At 42.0% G+C, this 18,567-nt stretch overlaps 2 protein-coding genes across 4 annotated transcripts in view; one reads left to right on the top strand and one right to left on the bottom strand.

Moving 5' to 3' along the window:
- Positions 1-1,779: 1,779 nt before the first annotated feature.
- Positions 1,780-13,513, bottom strand: ODAD4 (outer dynein arm docking complex subunit 4). 3 transcript variants are annotated; one of them, XM_075846505.1, is made up of 13 exons: positions 13,420-13,513; positions 13,187-13,326; positions 11,221-11,352; positions 9,486-9,639; positions 8,442-8,515; positions 6,560-6,719; positions 5,091-5,309; positions 4,524-4,728; positions 4,286-4,372; positions 2,897-3,093; positions 2,478-2,578; positions 2,243-2,318; positions 1,780-1,963 (listed from the first exon to the last, which is right to left on the bottom strand). In XM_075846505.1, the coding sequence occupies exons 2-13, from the start codon at positions 13,307-13,309 to the stop codon at positions 1,950-1,952; spliced, it is 1,542 nt and encodes a 513-aa protein (XP_075702620.1). In that variant the 5' UTR covers positions 13,310-13,326; positions 13,420-13,513; the 3' UTR covers positions 1,780-1,949. The 3 variants fall into 3 exon arrangements, with proteins under 3 accessions (XP_075702620.1, XP_075702622.1, XP_075702621.1); XM_075846507.1 differs by having other exon boundaries at positions 2,267-2,318; XM_075846506.1 differs by having other exon boundaries at positions 8,454-8,515.
- Positions 13,514-13,645: 132 nt separating this feature from the next.
- The window catches only part of ACLY (ATP citrate lyase), an 86,914-nt gene continuing 81,992 nt past the window's right edge, over positions 13,646-18,567 (top strand). Inside the window, exon 1 of the mRNA XM_075846083.1 lies at positions 13,646-14,095. The gene's annotated coding sequence lies outside the window, so the exon portion shown is untranslated. The remainder of the gene's footprint in view (positions 14,096-18,567) is intronic.

Below are 18,567 nucleotides of genomic sequence, written 5' to 3'. Positions count from 1 at the left end.
TACATCTTGAGATCCTCATAAGTTGTGTACAATGACAAATTCAGCTCTGGGTCATGTCTATATACTATGAATACAAGAAAGGCTTGTCCTGTTTTACTAGTCCAGTGTACAGAACACTGTTCTTAAGACAACGGCGCTCTCTAGTGGACAAAGATGTTGTAATCACAAATTTACTGTATCCATAGTTTGTTACTTGAGCATTCTGCATTATTTCTTTGCCATCATAATGCACAGAGCTGTATAGAGAATGTGTACCTAATTTAGTTTCTGCACTAAATCTACTTTCCTTATTGCAAACACACGCTTATACAATGGACAATTTCATAGGAAGCCACTATATCCGACAGTATATTATTTGGATTGTGGGAGTAAATGTGGGCCCGTAGAGGAAACCTATCATAGTACAGGCTAAACATCCGCGCTTCAGTCAGGTGCTGCCCTGATCAGATTCAATCTCAGGGCCCCAGAACTAAAAGATGATGGTAACCACTATTATTACCTGCAGGTGGAAACCATGGCACAATTAAGAAGGAGGAAAAGTTACATTAATAATAAAGTTCCTTATGGTTCATACTAATCATACATCCAGAACATTAAAGCGGTTGTCCAGGCAGGGGGCGGTTTTTCATATTGATAACCTATCCACAGGATGGGTCATCAGTATATGATCGGTGGGGGTCCGACACTTTGTCCCTGCACCATTCAGCTGTTCGGGCACTATAATTTACTGTATACTGTGTACTGTATAATGTACTATATTGACTGTGTCGGAAGCAGATGACTCCCGTCACAGTATAGCGGCCATGCTGCAACTCAGCACGGCCGCTGTACTTTGTACGGTGCCATCTGCTTCCGGCACCGACCACTGCCTAACATCCGGTGCCCGGAGCCAGTCAGAGCAGCCGATTGGTGCAGGGTCCGGGTGTCGGACCCCCACCGAACATGTATATAAAATGCACAGGTATTTGTTAGGTTATACCTAAAGTAAGCCAAATTGCAATTTGCAAGGCAACAGTGCTACCCACCGCCACCGTGCTGCCAACTTTAATATCAGTTTACTCTATTTGGGCATCCCGTATGCAATGTATCTCTATTACAGGCACATCTATTTTCAAAAAAATTATTTTCAATTGAATTGATGCGCAAATCACGCACAGCACACGGATGTGCATCCATGTGCTGTGCGTTATTTTCACGCACCCATTAACTTCAATGGGCGATAGGTGCGTGAAAAACGCACCAATATAGGACATGGTGAGTTTTACGCAAAAACACTCGCTGCGTCAAAACTCCTGCATGTGTGAACGGCCCCATTGAAATCAATGGGTCTGTGCTATGCGTGATTCACGCACAGCACACGGACGAGTTTTACACTGGTCTGAATAAGCCCTTAGACGCAGCTCTTGGGAGGTACTGATTCTTGTAGATATTTTAATTTAAACAGATCTGTCTTAGTGGCATATACCTCTTCTATATTTTCCGCTACATTGATGTAAAACTTACTATAAATAGTAGACCTCCTGGTATCTCAATGTCAGGACCATTGTCTTTGTTGGTTTGTGACGAAAACCCCTCCATATATGTTTTCTGGTGGTTTAGCGCAAACAAAAATTACACCCACAAATTCTTATATTAACCTCCATCAACAATGACCCTAATAGCATTAGCTAAGTTGTGGATAGTGACTTGTGATCTTACGGACAGAGCACTGACACAATGACTACTGACATTCAATTATTATTGAAAGAAAATTAAGAAAATTACACAAGCTCTGGGGAATAAGTATGGAAAAGTAAATATTTTATTAGTGGATTTATTCCTAGGATTTAAGTAAATGGCAACAAGTCCAATTCAGTGTAAAATCTTTAACTGTAGCCCTCACATTACTGGTTGAATCATCTGTGCTACTCAGATGCAGGATGGTGTCCATAATGACTCTCCTGTCCACTTCATACATCGTCCTCTGAAAATTAAAAAAATAAATTAGTGTAATTATTGTCAATTATAATATAGTGAGAATCTAAAAGGAACACTACAAGCAAAACCAATACACTGTTATGTCTAATGCAGTGCCTATGGGGGCGGAGCATGAGAAGGATTCTCTCTTTGGTGCCCTATGAAGTTTTGGGTCATGCACCTCCCACTTAAGCGCTGCACTAAATATAACAGTGTATTAGTTTTGTCTGCAAGTTTCCTTTAATCTTTATATTCACAGGGCAGCATTGTTTTGATGGTCACCTACCGGCTGAGGTATCTTCCTTCTCACCTTCTTCTGATTTAATATCCTCTGCAGTTCCTCTTTTTGCATCTTCAAGAGCCTAGGGAAAAGTTCAAGATTTTCACTGACCAGAAAAGATCAAACACCAAGGACAGGGAAGCAGCTTTAATCACCTCGTCCAGGGAATGATCACCGGTAGGGAGAGCGGGACGTAATAGCGTTCAGCTATACTAGACAATAAGGGGTTAAGCATACTCACTGTAAGGATTGCCTGTTCTGCATCCTTATTGGCTACCATTCTTGCTTTCTCTAGAGCTTTCTCAAAGTTGATCACGGCAGACTGATAATCCTTTAATTTTACTAAAGTAAAAAAAAAAGTTAAGTAAAAAGCGTACAATCATAGGTCAACCATATACAGTTTGGGTGCAGCTGGTGTTAACCACTTCCTGACCACACCATGTAAATTAACGGGCTAATGGCACAGTCCCTGTACCAGAACCATGTTAATTTACGCGTTGGCTCCGATGTAACTGCGCGCTCCTACACGCAGTGCCATCGGCAGGATCACGCTGTCATATTGCAAAATAGTTCTACTATTATAATGGGTACCAGGAAATCTTCCTTAGCAAGTAATAAACGATTAATTATTACGTTATTACATAGTAACAGAAGGTTTACCTTGGGCCTGTGCCACTAAGACACTAGCGTTGAGAAGCCACTCAACATCCTCGGCCTCCTCAGCTTCCCGCTGAGATCTCACACCGTAGTCTCTTGCTTCTTCCAACAATTCAAGCTCCAGATAGCATCTCCCTATTTCATGGAAGAGCCAAGTCTTCTCCAAGTTTGACGTTGCCAAAGGAATCTTTTCTTCCCACCTATTGTTAGAAAAATAGGAGGCAAAAGCCAAATAAAATAACCATTGAGGACATCCTATTTTTGGCCCAACCTCGTCATCCTGCTTATATGTTCACTCTCAAATATCATAGTTCTCTGTTTTTGAGAATTTAAAGGGACACTCCGGCCAAAACTAAACTTTCCCATGTGTACCATCATGGTATTCCATGTGTCAGTCTCTCATCTGTTAGACCCAGGTCACAGTTTATGCTGATTTTTTCGCTGAAACCCCGTCAGAATCAGCGCCAAAAAACATCCGTAACTGCCTCCCATTGATTTCAATGGGAGGCGGAGGCGTTTTTTTCTGAGGCGGCTTTTAGCCGCTCGCGGTAAAAAATAAACCGCATACTCTTTGACGCAATTATGCCTTTGATCTCCCATTTAAATCAATGAGAGGCAGAGAAAGCATCTTTTTGCGCCGTTTTTTGCCCCGTGCTCAGTGGCTGCAGGCGAGAAAACGCTGCAAAAATAGCAGCAAGAAATTGCAGGCAGGTCTAAATAAAGGAGTTTTGAGGCAGATTTTTATGCCTGCAAAAAAAATTGAACAGGGCCTTATTTTTCTTGCTGCTTCCATCTCTATATATCAGACTGGGATGGTTGCTTAGCAGCAGTGTGAATCCGGCTCGGTGACACGCTTTCTCTACTTAAATGTGCCACCCATCACAGGCGTGAGCAGTTCCTGTACCACACTAGTTTTGCACAGGGGGATGAAGGGGACAGAAACGTCTATCAGCTACCACTGACAGGCTCCTGTCTCACAAGTATAATGTAGAAGAATATAGTGCAGCCTCCCTGTCTGAATACTTATGGTTTCCCAGCTTATTTAGGAGAATATAGAGAGAATAATAATCAGTGACCCCCAGCAAGCAGAAATGGTATGGTCTTTAGCTGGTCATGTGATGCTGTACTGAAGTATCGTGGGACTGATAGCAAAGCAGAGAGGGAGAGAAAGCTGGAGACATCTAAGCATCAGGATGGAGGCTTTTTTAAGGCACAGACAAGGCAGCAGTTCATAAAGTAAGTGGAGTATACATAAAAAGTGTCGAGTGTGGTATACAGTCAGGTGGGGGTGTGCAGATATGTAAAGTTGTTTCCACTGGAGGTCTTCTTTAATATTCCCATATTCCTGCCTTCCACTTGTAGGTTCAAAAACAGGACATATACAGTACTAACACTTTTACAGCTTCTTTAAACGTTCCAATCCGTGCATAGACTCGTCCTATGTTGTCCAGTGCACGGGATTTTGCTTCCGGTAAATTGCTGGAAAAGAACAGTAAATTTAATTAATTACTTTTTTCCAACTAAACCTGCAAGAAATTGCCTAAATAGATCTAACTTGAGGCGGTGGACTTCATGGAGGTTGACCAAAGTAGACGTTTTATCAATACTGAAAAAAGGCTAATAAACATACCTTTCATTTGCTATTTTCAGGTCCTTCTTGTGACTTTGTAGTGCTTCTTCCATTTGTCCCATATCCATATGAGCGTTGCCAATGCAGCTGTACAAGTTACCTATCAATTCCGGTTTATTTGGAGAGTCATTTCTCCAAGTCTGGATGTTCTTCAACACTTGCTGGGCTTTCTTGTAACTCCCTTCTGCATTTCCATTGGAGAGTACTACAACCGTCAGAAAAAAAAACAACAAAAGGTGGTCAGCCAAAGAAATTAGGTTAGGGCTCCACACGAAACACATAAGTCGTGGTAAAATCCCAGTATTATTGTAACATGTGTCACCACCTCAATGTTCCTCTATGTGAAACTTTGCGACCATAAAAAAAAAAAATCCAACATGGTCGAATTTTATTCCAATAGTTGCAAGTCCGCTTGCAACTTTGTATAAAAAGAAAAAAAGGTAGCAGTGCAAGTGAAAGTAATGCTGCGATTTTACCATGACTCATGGGTGACCGATCTCCTTCAGGTTTGAGAAACATCCATATTCCCAGGTCTAATCATTCCATTATCAATACATTAGTACATACACATATCAATTTCTTCCATGCTCTTGAGAATGTACCGATGATCAGAAGGTTTGCTCCGTTCCCGGTTCCACCTCTGCTGCATAATTCTGCGGTCCCTTTCCCGAGCGTAGATGGGCTTCTGCTGCCTCCAGAACTCTGTTCTTGTGTCCAGATAAGTGATGGCATTCAAGATCAGGTCCTGTAATTTTAACCCACTTCGAGTGTTTCCTTTCACTAATCCTGTTTTGACATAATAAACAAACTGCCGATCAGCATATTAGGGCCTGTTCACATCAGCAATGCCCTTCCATTGAGGTGTTCCGTCTGAGTTTTCCGTCAGGTTAACCCCTCAACGGAAAGGCAAACAGAAACCTTAGCTTCCGTTTCCCTCACTATTGATCGCAATGGTGACGGAAACGTTGTTAAATGTTGTGACAGGCTTCCGTTGTTTTGACGGAACCAATAGCGCAGTCGACTGCTATTGATTCTGCCAAAACAACGGAACCCTGTCACAACGGTGACCAATAGAAACCATTAACGTTTCCGTCACCATTGATATCAATGGTGAGGAAAACGGAAGCTGAGCTTTTCGTTTGCCTTTCCGTTGAGAGGTTAACCTGACGGAAACCTCCGACGGAACCCCTCAATGGAAGGGCAACGCTGATGTGAACAGGCCCTAAAGTGAATTAAAAATTGTTATGCACCAACTTCCCTTTCCACGTACTGTTCCTTGCCACCCTGGTCCTGAATTAGTAAGTAAATGAAAAGTTTATTTAAAAAGGGCCCGTCACCTCTCCTGATATAATCATCACTTTTATTCCCCATGAAATAACCATTTTGGAGCATCTTTTCTTAGAGCTCTACGTTTTACTGTTCCTCGGTTATTCCTCCTATACAATTATAAATAAATTGACAAGTGGGTGTTACCAGTTGGGGGGGGGTGTCTCTACACAGACTGACAATGTCCAATCAGTGACTGAGTGAGACTGTAGAGACACGCCCCTTTTAACAAGGTGAATGGTAAAACCCAGTTGTCAATTTAATCATAAATTTCTAGGAGGAATAACAGGAGTGGCACAAAGCAGTTCTAAGAAAAGATGTTCCAGAATTGTTATTTCATGGGGAATAAAAGTATTTACTAAAATAGACATGTCAAAAAAGTTGACGGGTCCTCTTTAAGGGATTTTTTTTCAATTCTATTTTTATAGGTTTAGCTTACTACATTCATATCTGAATCCTATGTGTGGAAATATATATTACTGTAAGTAAATTAATAGTAAATTGGGTTTATATTACTAGACAATAAACTAGTTAATATAAACTGGTTCTAGGTTTGTGCCTATGTGAGCCACAGGTGTTGAAAATCTAAAAATGTATTTAATGCAAGAAAACGATCCCTTGTCCTAACATACACTAAAAAAGTTCAGAATACAAGAAAACCCAAATCTACACAGCCTATGCCATTAAAATAATAACTTGACGCTAACAACCTTCATCCTTTAGCAGTGTCTCCAGATACTCCATGTCATTGTAGAGCTCTCCCAGCAGCTGGCGTGCAGTCTTCTGACTTTTTGACGGGTCTACCTTCTTTTGTTGCTTTGGGACTTTTTTAGGTACCTTTGCAGGTGCTTTTTGTTTGGCCTTTTTACCCTATTACCAACAAAAGGAAAACATACAGAAACTGTAAGCAGCTTGCTACACTAGTCTTTTGGTGGTAACTCACAAACATTGATACTATGAATGAGAGAAGTTCTACCAAAGCTCAGAATTGTAATACTCAAAAACCGGGGATAGCTTACCATTTATCTTGAGTCTAACATGCGGGTCTTTATATAGAGAAAAAATTCATCCAATAAAGGTGGGAAACACAATCTCTCCAACACCGCCTCCATAAAATGCCAGGAAACACTATCAAAAGCCTTCTCAGCATCTGTGCCAAGAAGGACCAACGGGAGACGACGTTTTTTGGCGAAGGCAATTTCATTGAATAATCTAGTGGTATTAAACCTACCTTCGCGGCCTGGAATAAACCCCGTTTGCTCCGGTGAAATAAGTTTGGAGAGATAAACCTGTAAGCGTTGAGCAATAAGCTTTGCCCACCACTTAGAGTTCGCATTTAAAAAGGGAAATCGGCCTGTAATTTGCATATTTTGTCGGATCTTTACCATCTTTAGGTATTAGAGTAATGAATGCTTCAAGCATTTGTCTGGGGCGATTCTGTCCCTGTAAGAGAGTTGCAGAGGGAGAGATAATGTGGGGCTCGTTATTCAGAAAACTTTTTAGAATATAGAATTGGTAAACCATCAGGGCCCGGGCTCTTACCTATCGGAATAGATAACACTTTGGATATCTCTTCAAGCATGAAGGGGGCGAGTAAAGATTCTCGGTTGGTATTGGACAATCTGGGCAGTTGTAAAGAGTCCAGGTAGGCTGAAACTAAATTGGTTCTTTCCGATATGTTCAACGCAGGTGGGGATTCCCGCAGGTTATATAAGGAAGTATAAAACCTGTGGAACTCCGAAGTGATGTCAGAGGTGTCTGAGATTACTCGGCCATCATCTAAAGTCATGCTATAGGAGATTTCTCTTTTTGCTTCTTAATAGCGGACATCACTGTAGACCCTTTATCCCCAGGCGCATAATGTTTATGTTTGCACCTCTGTAGAGCTTTTGCCGCTTTTTTATTTAACAGATCTTTTAATTCATTCCTTAGTTTAAGGTCAGTTTGTGTGTCCACCAACCTGGATCTCTTGCTCAAACATTCTAGTGACAAAATTAAATTCCCTATTGAAACTATTTTTAGCGATCTAGCATTTTGAGTTGTGCTCCTAGTGAGATCAATTCACGCCTAATGAATGATTTATGTGCCTCCCATACAATTGGTTCTGAGGTCTCGCCAGTAAATTAAATTTAAAATATTCTGTCAGGCTCTCCTGTAAGAGGTCAACGTTCATGTTCCCCCAGTAGCGTCTCATTCAGTGTCCAAGTCCAGGTCCTAAGAGGTAGACACGTAATGGAAAGAGAAATAGAAATCTGGGCATGGTCCGAGACTGTTGTAACACCAATATCCGCTGCCTGAACTAAAAGTAAATGTGGGTCTGTAATATAGGATCGGTCTATTCCATGGTAAGTGCCGTGTACTGGAGAATAGAAAGAGTAATCCCTGACATTGGGGTGCTAAGTCCTCCAGGGGTCAATAGAGAAAGTTTACCCAAAGTTATCCTGTGTGGGTTTTTTTATTTATTTAATCCATCAGAACAGAAATATTTCTATTTTGAGGTATCCTGGAGCTCTCATACAGTGACATACTTGTCTTATTACACTATCTAGCTGGTTGCAATTATATGTCTAGGACAAAAAATTTGATTTCTACCTTATTACTCACCTCTTCTTGTTTGCTAAGAAACTCCATACCCTCCTTGTTTTCTAGCTTTACCGAGGCAGGGGCTAAATTAAGAAAATAAACAGAACTTGTAATATTTGCCCACTATCAACATAATATTTATGTGCATGTATTCGTATCAACCAGGACAGGCGAGGGACTATGAGACACCTCCAACGCCGATTACCCCGTGGAAACCAACAAAACTGGACAGGAAAAGTCACCATTCCCTTGAAACAAAAACACAATGGTGTAGAACAATTTCCAAAAACATTAGATTGTTGGACGATCTTGTAAAAAAAATTACAGGATCTGCTGCCCCCGAAAAGACAGGTGTACATTGAACAGGGACTTTTACCAGACATCTAAGAAGATGAATGGCTTCACACGACTTCCACAGGCCACGTGAATGTGTTATCTGCGTAGTACAGAGTGAGTGAAGCTTTATGTGTAAAACTCCGGGAGAACCAGATTAGACAAAGGCTGCAGACGGGAAAAACGCTTTCCGGAGGCTGCACAACCCTTAGCTGGTAGATGTCCCTTTTTTAAATACACGTAAACTTTATACAAGCAACATTTGTTTTTTTTAATCTGACGATATCCAAAATTCTCTGCTGATTAATTTCTTAATATATCTTTATAGTGACAGGAGCTCCAAATCTCCTGCATAGACACCATTAGGGAGCAGCTTACGACATGCATTTATACATTGAACTCCGTAATAAAACAGTATGCAGTGAACTGCTAAGCGGACTCTAGCGGTCTCCGGATTGGCTGCTAGAGTCGTAACTCAGCGTTTAGAGTGGCACTTGCGACCGCCGCGGAATCAAATGTTGGTTTATTGGTCATGCAACTTGCATGGATGAGAAAAAAAAAAAAGTTTTTGGAGGAGAGGTAATAGAAATAAAAACTTAATAAAAAGTTCTCTATAGTTCAAAATGAAGTTAAATATCAGTGCATCACGTTTAGATAGTTTTTGTGTTTCCAGGAAGGCACGTACGACAAAAAGAACCGCTTGAAACCAGATACACTCACTTCCAACAGAGTTTTCAATAGCTTCCTGAGCCTTCTGGATTCCCAAACGAAATTCCTGGAGTTCAGGGCGTAACTTGTATCCTCTGTGATAATACACAAGGGCAAATTCAAAGTCGCCCATAGCATAGAGAGCCTCTGCTTTCTGGTAAAGACCCTGCAAGGAAAAGAAAGGACCTTCTAAAAACGGAATTGACTCTAAATGGTTAAAAACGACACTAGTATAATCTGAAGGGTACGAACACACACAGCGTGTTCAGGGCAGATACGCTGCGTCAAACTGCGCAGCGTATCCGTCCTGAACGCCGCAGGGGATGCCGTCCAAATAATTGCACCACATTGTGGTGCGTTTTTGTGGCAGAATTTCTGCTTTGTAAACCACACTGGAAAAATAAAAACTGACTGGAGAGAAAGCAGGGAACTCTGGGTAAGTATAGCTTCTTTTTTTTTTACTTGCGATTTTTGCTAGGGAATTGCAGTGATTCCGCCGCAAATGTCGCAACACACCACTTTGTTGCGGGTTTAAGCACCCCATTGAATTCAATAGGAAAACCAGAATAGCTGCGATTCCGCAGAATTAATAGACAGGCTGAGGTTGAAGAACGCATCGCAGGTCGATTTCTGTGTGTTTTTTCGGCTGCATTTTTCCGCAGTGTGGGGACGAGATTTGTTGAAATGTCACCCACACTGCTGCTACTGTAATACGCTGTGGATTTTCCGTAATTAATTAGTTGCGGAAAGTCCGCAGTGTTTACACTGTGTTCGTACCCTAAAGGGGTCTTACAGGATTAGAAAAATATGGTTTCTTCGAGAAGCACCGCCACAGCTGTCCATGGGTTGTATCTGATATTGCAACTAGGCTTCTTTGAAGTAAATGGTGCTGAGCAGCAATACCGCACACAACCTGTGGACAGGTGTGGCGCTGTTTATACAAGAAAGAAACCATGTTTTTTATTCTAACCCTGTGAAACCTCTTTAAAGTGGAAGACCTGTAATACATGACTTGAAAGAAAGCAGTATATGTGAATTTATTTTTTTCACTATATTTCATAAGTCTGCCGTTTGACAATTTTTTTTTACTACAGCGCACCAATCTTTTATTTACCCACACACTTACTGGTCATATTATTTTTGCCCATTTCCACAAGGGGGTCTGATTCATATGCACTTGTATGGCTCCTATTGATCTGCTGGAAGTCCATATAGCTCAGACCCCCTAATGAAGGAATCGGCCGCAGGGATGGGAGAACAAAGGATCAATGTTCTATAATAAAGTAAAGGAGCGTCAAAGACAGATTAATAAAACTTCCAGCAAGGAGACACTGCCGCCAATACACCCACCCTGATGACTCCCGCACCATGCTGGTAAAACAATTATGGTGTCGTCCACTTTGGACAGTCCCTTTTTTTTTTAAGAGGGCCCCAGAAAATAAGCGGATCACGGGGCGTCCAGGTGCTCGTACCCCAAAGTATCACCTGCAATCTTCAGGGAAACCTGACAGAATGTATTTACTTCCACTGCAGAGCCGCAACATGTAAAATGAAGCATTACATAGTACCCACTGAAATCAATGGGTAATGGGACATTATACTTAGTAATATTTCCTAGATTTTCCATACTAATGTTGAGACTAAGTGACATGATTCAGAATATAGACTATAGAATTTGTCTTTAGGTGAATCTCTGGTGACTGATATATGACACGGTATATGACAGTACGGAGGTTCATGGAATTACCCTAAAGAAATCTTTCTCTTCCTGTAGAGAGACCTCTGCATCTCTTAAAGCCAATTCTGGGTCACCCAGTTTTAAGAAACATTTGGACCGTGCTACCAGGCAGTGCTTCTCCGTTGGCTGTAATTCGAGTGCCTACAAAAGATTTTAAAAAAAACGGTACAAATAAACAAAGACGCCCCAGCGGCTAGCGCGATACAGATCGCTACTGATCAACTCTTGATGTCTGCCCAAACATAGTGCAAGTCTTACCTTAATGGCTGCTTGAAAACAAAACATTGGATTTATGGCAAGTCTTGGGCTACATTCAGACGAGCGTAGCCAACCTTGGACTTGAAAAACGGCTGTTTTTCACGTCCGAGGTGCACACGTGCGGGGTGCGTTGTCACGGATCCCCCATTGACTAGAGTCTATGGAGGGATGGGTGACACGCAGTAAAATAGGACATGTCCTATTTTTTAACGGACCCTTCACACGCTCCTGTTAAACAGTCGTGTGAACGGCTCCATTGAAGTACATGAGTCTATGTGACGGCCGTTACACGGACTACATATACACTCGTCTGAATAAGCCCTTAGGCCTCATGCACATAGCCGAATTAAGGGGGTTCTCCACTTTGGACCATCCCTACTTGCGAGAAAGGTCTCCTAACGATAAACTGATCACATAGTGTCCCGCTGCTGGGACCCCCATGATGCATTCAATTTCCCTGCAGTGCCACCGCATGTGAAATTAAGCATTACACAGTCTCCATTCATATCAATGGATTGTTTGTGTAATGCAGAACAAGACAGGTCCTCCAGAGAGGCTGCCGCTCTTTGTAGCCGATATCCGGCAACATTAGGGGATCGTGAACAGAGGACCCCCCAAATATTACCTCATTAATGGAGCAGATGGAAACGGGTTTTCTAAACTGGACAACCCCTTTAAGAATCTGTGTAGTATGGAAATGTAAAACAGCTGTACCGATTTTATATGGAGGCACACATAGGCCAACATTTGGCGTACCCCGTGCAGCTATAATGTTGCAAGTAAAGGAGACTCAGTTTAGACCACTTTTTTTAAAAAGGAATAGGAGGAAATGGCACAAAATCTGGTGCATAGCAGGGGTAGGTTTCATATTTCCACATTGAAACAGTAAAATTTGCATGAAATGTATTACATTTATAGAAAAAACCGCCAGTCTTCGTAGATGTGGGCCATAGACTCATGGATTTTTCTTCATCACATTCACATTATGAAAGAATTTCATATGGTGGCACACAGAGTGCCTATAGGTCCATTATATGCCCCTGTATGAGTGCATTGTCCCTTATAGTGTTAAAACCTAAGAAATCATTCTGAGCAGGTCCCTATATGGATACATATAGGATACAGATGAATATTTATTATTATTTATTTATTATTTATTTATTATCCGGTGGATAGGTCATCAGTTTTTAGAAAGTGGAAAACCCCTTTAAAGAAGTACTCCCATCTCATAAAGTGATGGCTTATCACTCATTTAGAGCTGCGTCCTGGTGATTCGCTGCACAGGGAACTGCCGCATGGCCCCGTTCAAGTGAATGGAGCCATCTGAAGACCCTGCACAGCCGGGTGGCCGGGAGCGCCGCTGTGTAGGGAAAACTTATAAGGGGATGCAGCGCTAAATCAGTGGCCCCTTCATTCTCAGGATTGGTGGAGTCCCAGAGGCCAGATCTCCACTGATCATAAAGCGATGGTATATCCTAGCGATATGCCAACACTTTATAAGATGGCAATACCCCTTTAATGTGAAGTCGGACATTGCAACAGTCTATTTCAGAGCACAGGCCGCTGTCAATGGCGCTGCTATTCTGCCAGTGCTATGGAGGGAATTCCCAGAAAGTATCAGAATGATCCTGCATTAACTCTATATTAGGGAATTGCTATCTATGCAATTATCTAATATTTGATTTAACCCATCACGTTCCGTGCGGCCATCTCTTACATTACTGAAGCTTTCCCTGGCTTTGTCGTATTCCCCCTTCTGGTAGAGCTGTTCCCCCTCAGCCATGTAAGTAGTGAAGGTGCTGCGTGGTGGTCCCTGCTCTCCATCCGCTTCCTCTGCCATGATGCGGCCGCTGAGATCTAGACACAAAGTTGCTGTAATGTTGCTAGAAGCGTAAACTGTTACCTAGCAACAAAGAAACACGCATCACGTGGTATGGAAGATTTCGTTACCAATCAGGTACTGGGAGTAAGGTAGAAGGGGCGCGGCTAGCCTTCACTGTAATTCCAGGTAGCAGCCACATAATAAACTGGCGCTGGTGTAACGTCTAGCGCCTGGTGTTGTGTGCGTGCTCCTGGCGTGCTCGCACTCGTTATGCGCGCTCCCGTCAACATCTTGAGCTGTCACACATGTCGAGTCTGTCCATATGCAATATGTTACTTGCTGAGTTTTTGTGTAATCACCTAATGAGTCACTCAAATATTCTGTATTATGTAAACCTAAAACATACACTACAGTATACATACTACTTTCTATAACCAAAAAAGCGGCATACCCTGTAAAACTGGGGCACATTTTTTTAGATTACCTTTTTTGCGTGCTTACACAGTACCAGCAACAGCATCCTTTAACAGGCCATCTGCATTACCCACATAAGTGGCCGCTAATAGACCATTGCCCATACGTGCCATGGGCAGAGTCCCCCTAACTGACTTTAATGGTGTCCCTCGAGGTTCACAATTCAAGTGTGAACAGCCATGTACTAACTTTTCCGCACTCCGGCGCTGTGTGATGTAAGAGGAAATGTTGAAACGCTGAAATTTGCTGTTTGTGATGAAGACAACCCGTTCCCTTAGGACAGCCGCCCCTGCGATAAGCAGAATGTCGAGGAACCCCGGGAAATCGCAGGTAAAGTTTCATTTGTCAATATATTTCTCAAGTAGTGGCCGCAGCAGGAGAAAACTAATATACAGCTGGACATACATAACGTAAAAGTTGTCCGAAATATTGAAAGTCGTCCGACCATCGCTTGAGAAATAAACGCGTTCATGATGGCCAAAGTAGAAAACGTTCTACATGGGTCACAAAGATTGAAGACTCCTTGTCTTAAACCCACATGTAAAGAACAAGGAAGGGGCGGCTTTCGCTTCACAAATATATTACTCATGTACGAAGATCTGCAATCAGTTTTATCGGTCAGGTTGGATTTTTTTTCGCTGGTTATTGGCTGAAATTACACGGGTGTGGCATGATCGCCCCAATACTGACCATCATTTGCCATTTTGTGCAAGTGAATTACGTTGTTTCGTCTGATATGTTGTTATATGGACCAGTCGTACGAATGTTCTGACATACGATTGATCAGCCGCATTCTGGCCGATACCCATCTTATGTGTATCTGTAAGAGAAAAAGAAACGTAACGCGTAGTTCACATCAGTTCGATGTCGTAACGCGTAGCCTATTAATAAAGCATATTTATTTATATACTTCGATGTTTTAACCCCTTAAGGACACGGCCAATTTTGGCCTTGAGGACAGAGCAATTTTTTTTTAGATTTCCCTATTTGCATTCCGACGCTCATAACTCTTATTTTTTGTACGACGTAGTTGTATGAGACTTTGTTTTTTGCGGGACGAGTTGTACTTTATGTAGGTACCATTTTTTGGTACAAATACATTATCGTTTAATTTCTATAAATTTTTATTTTGGCAAAATTGCAGAAAAAAGCAGTTCTGCAGCAGTTTTAATTATTTTTTTACCCCATACACCGATCATAAATAATGTTATACATTTGTTGTACAGGTTGTTACGGTCGGGGCGATACCAAATATGTCTATTTCATGTTTTGGGACCTCTATTTTAAAAAGTTGATTATAAAAAAAATGTGTGTGTGTATTTTTTTACTTTTTATTTATTTATTTATCACAAATTTTTTTTTACATTCATTTTTTTTTTAAATCCCATAAAGGGATTTATCATTTTGATTTTGATTTTGTAACTGCAATGTACTGGCATAGATCTATATGCCAGTACATTAGCCTGTTACTGATTGTACACAGGCAGTTGTTAGGGCAGACCTCAGTATGCCCGAACAGGAAATATAGTCAGACAGCCCTGGGGTCCTTCAAAGGACCCTGGGCTGTCTTGCCATATGAGTTGTGGGCTTTGATCGCGTCACAGTTATCTTCTGTGACGCGATCATTGTGCAGTCCCCTCCTTGAACTCCGCGATCAGCTTTCATCGCAGCGTTCAAAGGGTTAACGGCGGAGAGAAGAGGTTTCTCTCCTCTCCGCTGTCAGAGCGGGGCCGTGGCTGTGTATTACAGCCGCTGTCCTGCTCTCGATCGTGCGCACAGACGGCTGTCACAGGACGAGAATTCTCGTCCTAATGCGCGAAGCACTCGCCGCTCAGGACGAGCATTCTCATCCTTTGTCGGCAACCAGTTAAACTTCATTTTAGTAGCGCCGTTATAGGTCCAATTTTGGTCTCACATCTTAGGTGTATGGCAGCTTTACATGCAGGTCATTCTAATAAATGGCCACGATGTAATGCATGGATGTGCCAGGTCCGCTAGAGCAGGAGCTGCGCTCACTTAGCGACTCCCCACTATGGAGTCCATATCCCCGAATAGGACACATACAGGGGTAATCTTTAGGAGACAATAAAAGTTTTCCCACAATGAACTTGGCTTGTCAGACTTGGCACAAATGTGCGACCATTAGGCCTAGTTACCACAGGGCAGACTTGCTGCAGATTTTGCATGTATTTTATAAGGCAAAACCAGAAACGGAACCAAAATAGAATATATATAAAGGAAGGACTTCGAGGTCTGTTCTCCTGGATCCAGTTCTGGTTTTGGCTTAAAAAATGCATGTAAAATGTTCAGCAAATCTGCACTGTGGGAACATACCCTTAGAGGTCTGACTGATGGGACCCAACTTGATCCCAAGAACTATGGGACCTTGGTGCATATGTGCAGTCACTTTCCATTGCAATTAATGATATATATGTAAATAGAGTCCACGTGGCATTTGCTATATCATTCATTTTAATAGAAAGTGATGGCGTATATGAACATTTCCCACTAAAAATGAGTTCTAAAACCCTGACTGCGGTCAGGTAGGAATACAGGGGTAAGATCGGGGTAAGAATACAGGAAGACATTAAAAGGGATGGTCTCATGAAGACCGCCCCTGTCTATATGCCCTATTATGGCATCATAGATGGGGGTATCCCACTTGGGACCCCCTCTCTGAGCCAGAACATGCAGAAGGGGATCTGTAGGGTAAATGCACAGTGCTAGGGGGAGGGAAGAGCTTTAATTATGAGATTACAGAAAAGCGGTTTTGCATGTGGAATTGGACATGAATCATGGGGAGAACCACGGTGGAGAAGTGAAACGTTTTAGGTTTGCAACTGATCGGTTTGTAACCTCTGTTATGGTGCATGAGTTTACCTGGACTGGCAAGACTTGTGTGAATACTTCTTATTCCTTTGTTTCTCATTAGGCTGGCCACCTAATGGTCTATTTATTTCCCCCCTTTCATGGTCTTGCCACCTGGAACAATGTGCCAAAACCTAGGAAAATGCCTAGAACAGCAGCATGGGTAAATGTGTTTAAAATCTGGTTGGTTCCCTTACCTGCAGCCAGGTGTGTCTGCTCTGACCTTATGAGAGACAGGGCAGCAGCAACTCCAGTATTTTATAGGGAAACTTGCATAGAATTGTGGGAGTTTTCAAGTGTATAAAAGGACATCACTCCTCAGAACAATGGATTAAAGCTGCTAATTGGATCTCCAAGCATTCTAGATGCATAAATCATATGGAGTTAGTTAAAAAAAATACATCTTAGGTGGTACTTAACGCCTTCCAGATTCTCCCACTTTGGAGGGGACAGCTCTAATATGTGTTGGAGAGGGTGCGGAAACAAAGGCTCCACATTACATATGTGGTGGACCTGTCCTTCTATTAGCTCTCTATGGAAAGAAGTGTTTCAACTGATCTCTGAGATCTCAGGTATACTTATCTCAGGGTCCCCAGAATTGGCCGTTTTGGACATGGGGTTGGAAGATATACCTCACCAAGTCCGACTGATTTCTCAACATATTCTCATAGCTGCAAGAATGTCAATAGCTAAATTGTGGAAGTCTTCCGTCCCTCCATCCATATTAGAGGTAATTAGAAGAGTTAACATAGATTGTAGACATGAAACGTCCTTCCTCTATTACTTTAACACACCTCATACTAAGGTGGCGGCGTGGGATTTATGGAAAAGCTCAAAATATTATAAATAAGTCATGAATATGTCTGAACAGAGTCACAGTATGTATTTGAATGTCTTTTTTTTATTTCTTTTGTTTTCTGTTTAGTTGATTTTCTGTTATGTTGTTTTGTGCACTCCTTTGTAGGACTTCTCATGTTGAGAACCTTGGGTGCTGAAGCTTGGAGGTATTTTTCCTATGTAATGTGTTGAAAAAGCTCAATAAAAATTTCAATGATCAAAAAAAAGGACATCATTGACCAGCAATCAGTGGTAGTAGATGATTGTGGATTGGCGCTGCTAACCTGAGGAGAGGTGCTGTATGTGCAACAGCTGGATATGTAAGGATACACACACACACACACACACACACACACACACCTCTTTTTCATCATGTTTTGTTGGAACGAAGGAATGCTTAAAATAAAGTCCTTTGAATTAATTCTTCAACCAAGGCCTGTTTGTCATTTTGGAAAATCCCACGCTTTACAACCACGTATATCTATGCGTACAACGATGCAGTCAGTGACTTGATCCCGGTTTGTCTGGGGGCTTTAGGGTATGTGCACACGCTAGCTGTCATTTACGTGTGAAAAGGCAGACTGTTTTCAGGAGAAAACAGCTGCCTCGTTTCACACGTAAATGCTCCTCCTCGCATTTTGCGAGCCGTCTGTGACGCTCGTAAATCTTGAGCTGTGCTTCATTGAGTTCAATGAAGAACAGCTCAAATTACGTGGCAAAGAAGTGTCCTGCACTTCTTTGCCGAGGCAGTCCATTTACGCGTCGTCGTTTGACAGCTGTCAAACGTCGACGCGTAAATTACAGCTCGTCTGCACAATACGTCGGCAAACCCATTCAAATGAATGGGCAGATGTTTGCCGACGTATTGGAGCCCTATTTTCAGACGTAAAACGAGGCATAATACGCCTCGTTTACGTCTGAAAATAGGTCGTGTGAACCCAGCCTTATAATGCCAGGTCATCCAGCGGCATTGCAATCCCTAGTGATCCAGTGGACTAGGTAATCCTTGATTCACGTGATGGTTTTCCATCTCTAATATCCAAAACATAATGGACCAGAAAAAAATTAAAACATGTCCCATGGCGTAAACTTTCATT

This window comes from Rhinoderma darwinii, chromosome 13, assembly GCF_050947455.1.
Source record: "Rhinoderma darwinii isolate aRhiDar2 chromosome 13, aRhiDar2.hap1, whole genome shotgun sequence".
Lineage (NCBI taxonomy): Eukaryota > Metazoa > Chordata > Amphibia > Anura > Rhinodermatidae > Rhinoderma > Rhinoderma darwinii.
Note: the sequence above shows the minus strand (reverse complement) of the source record. Positions and strands in the feature narration are given on the sequence as shown.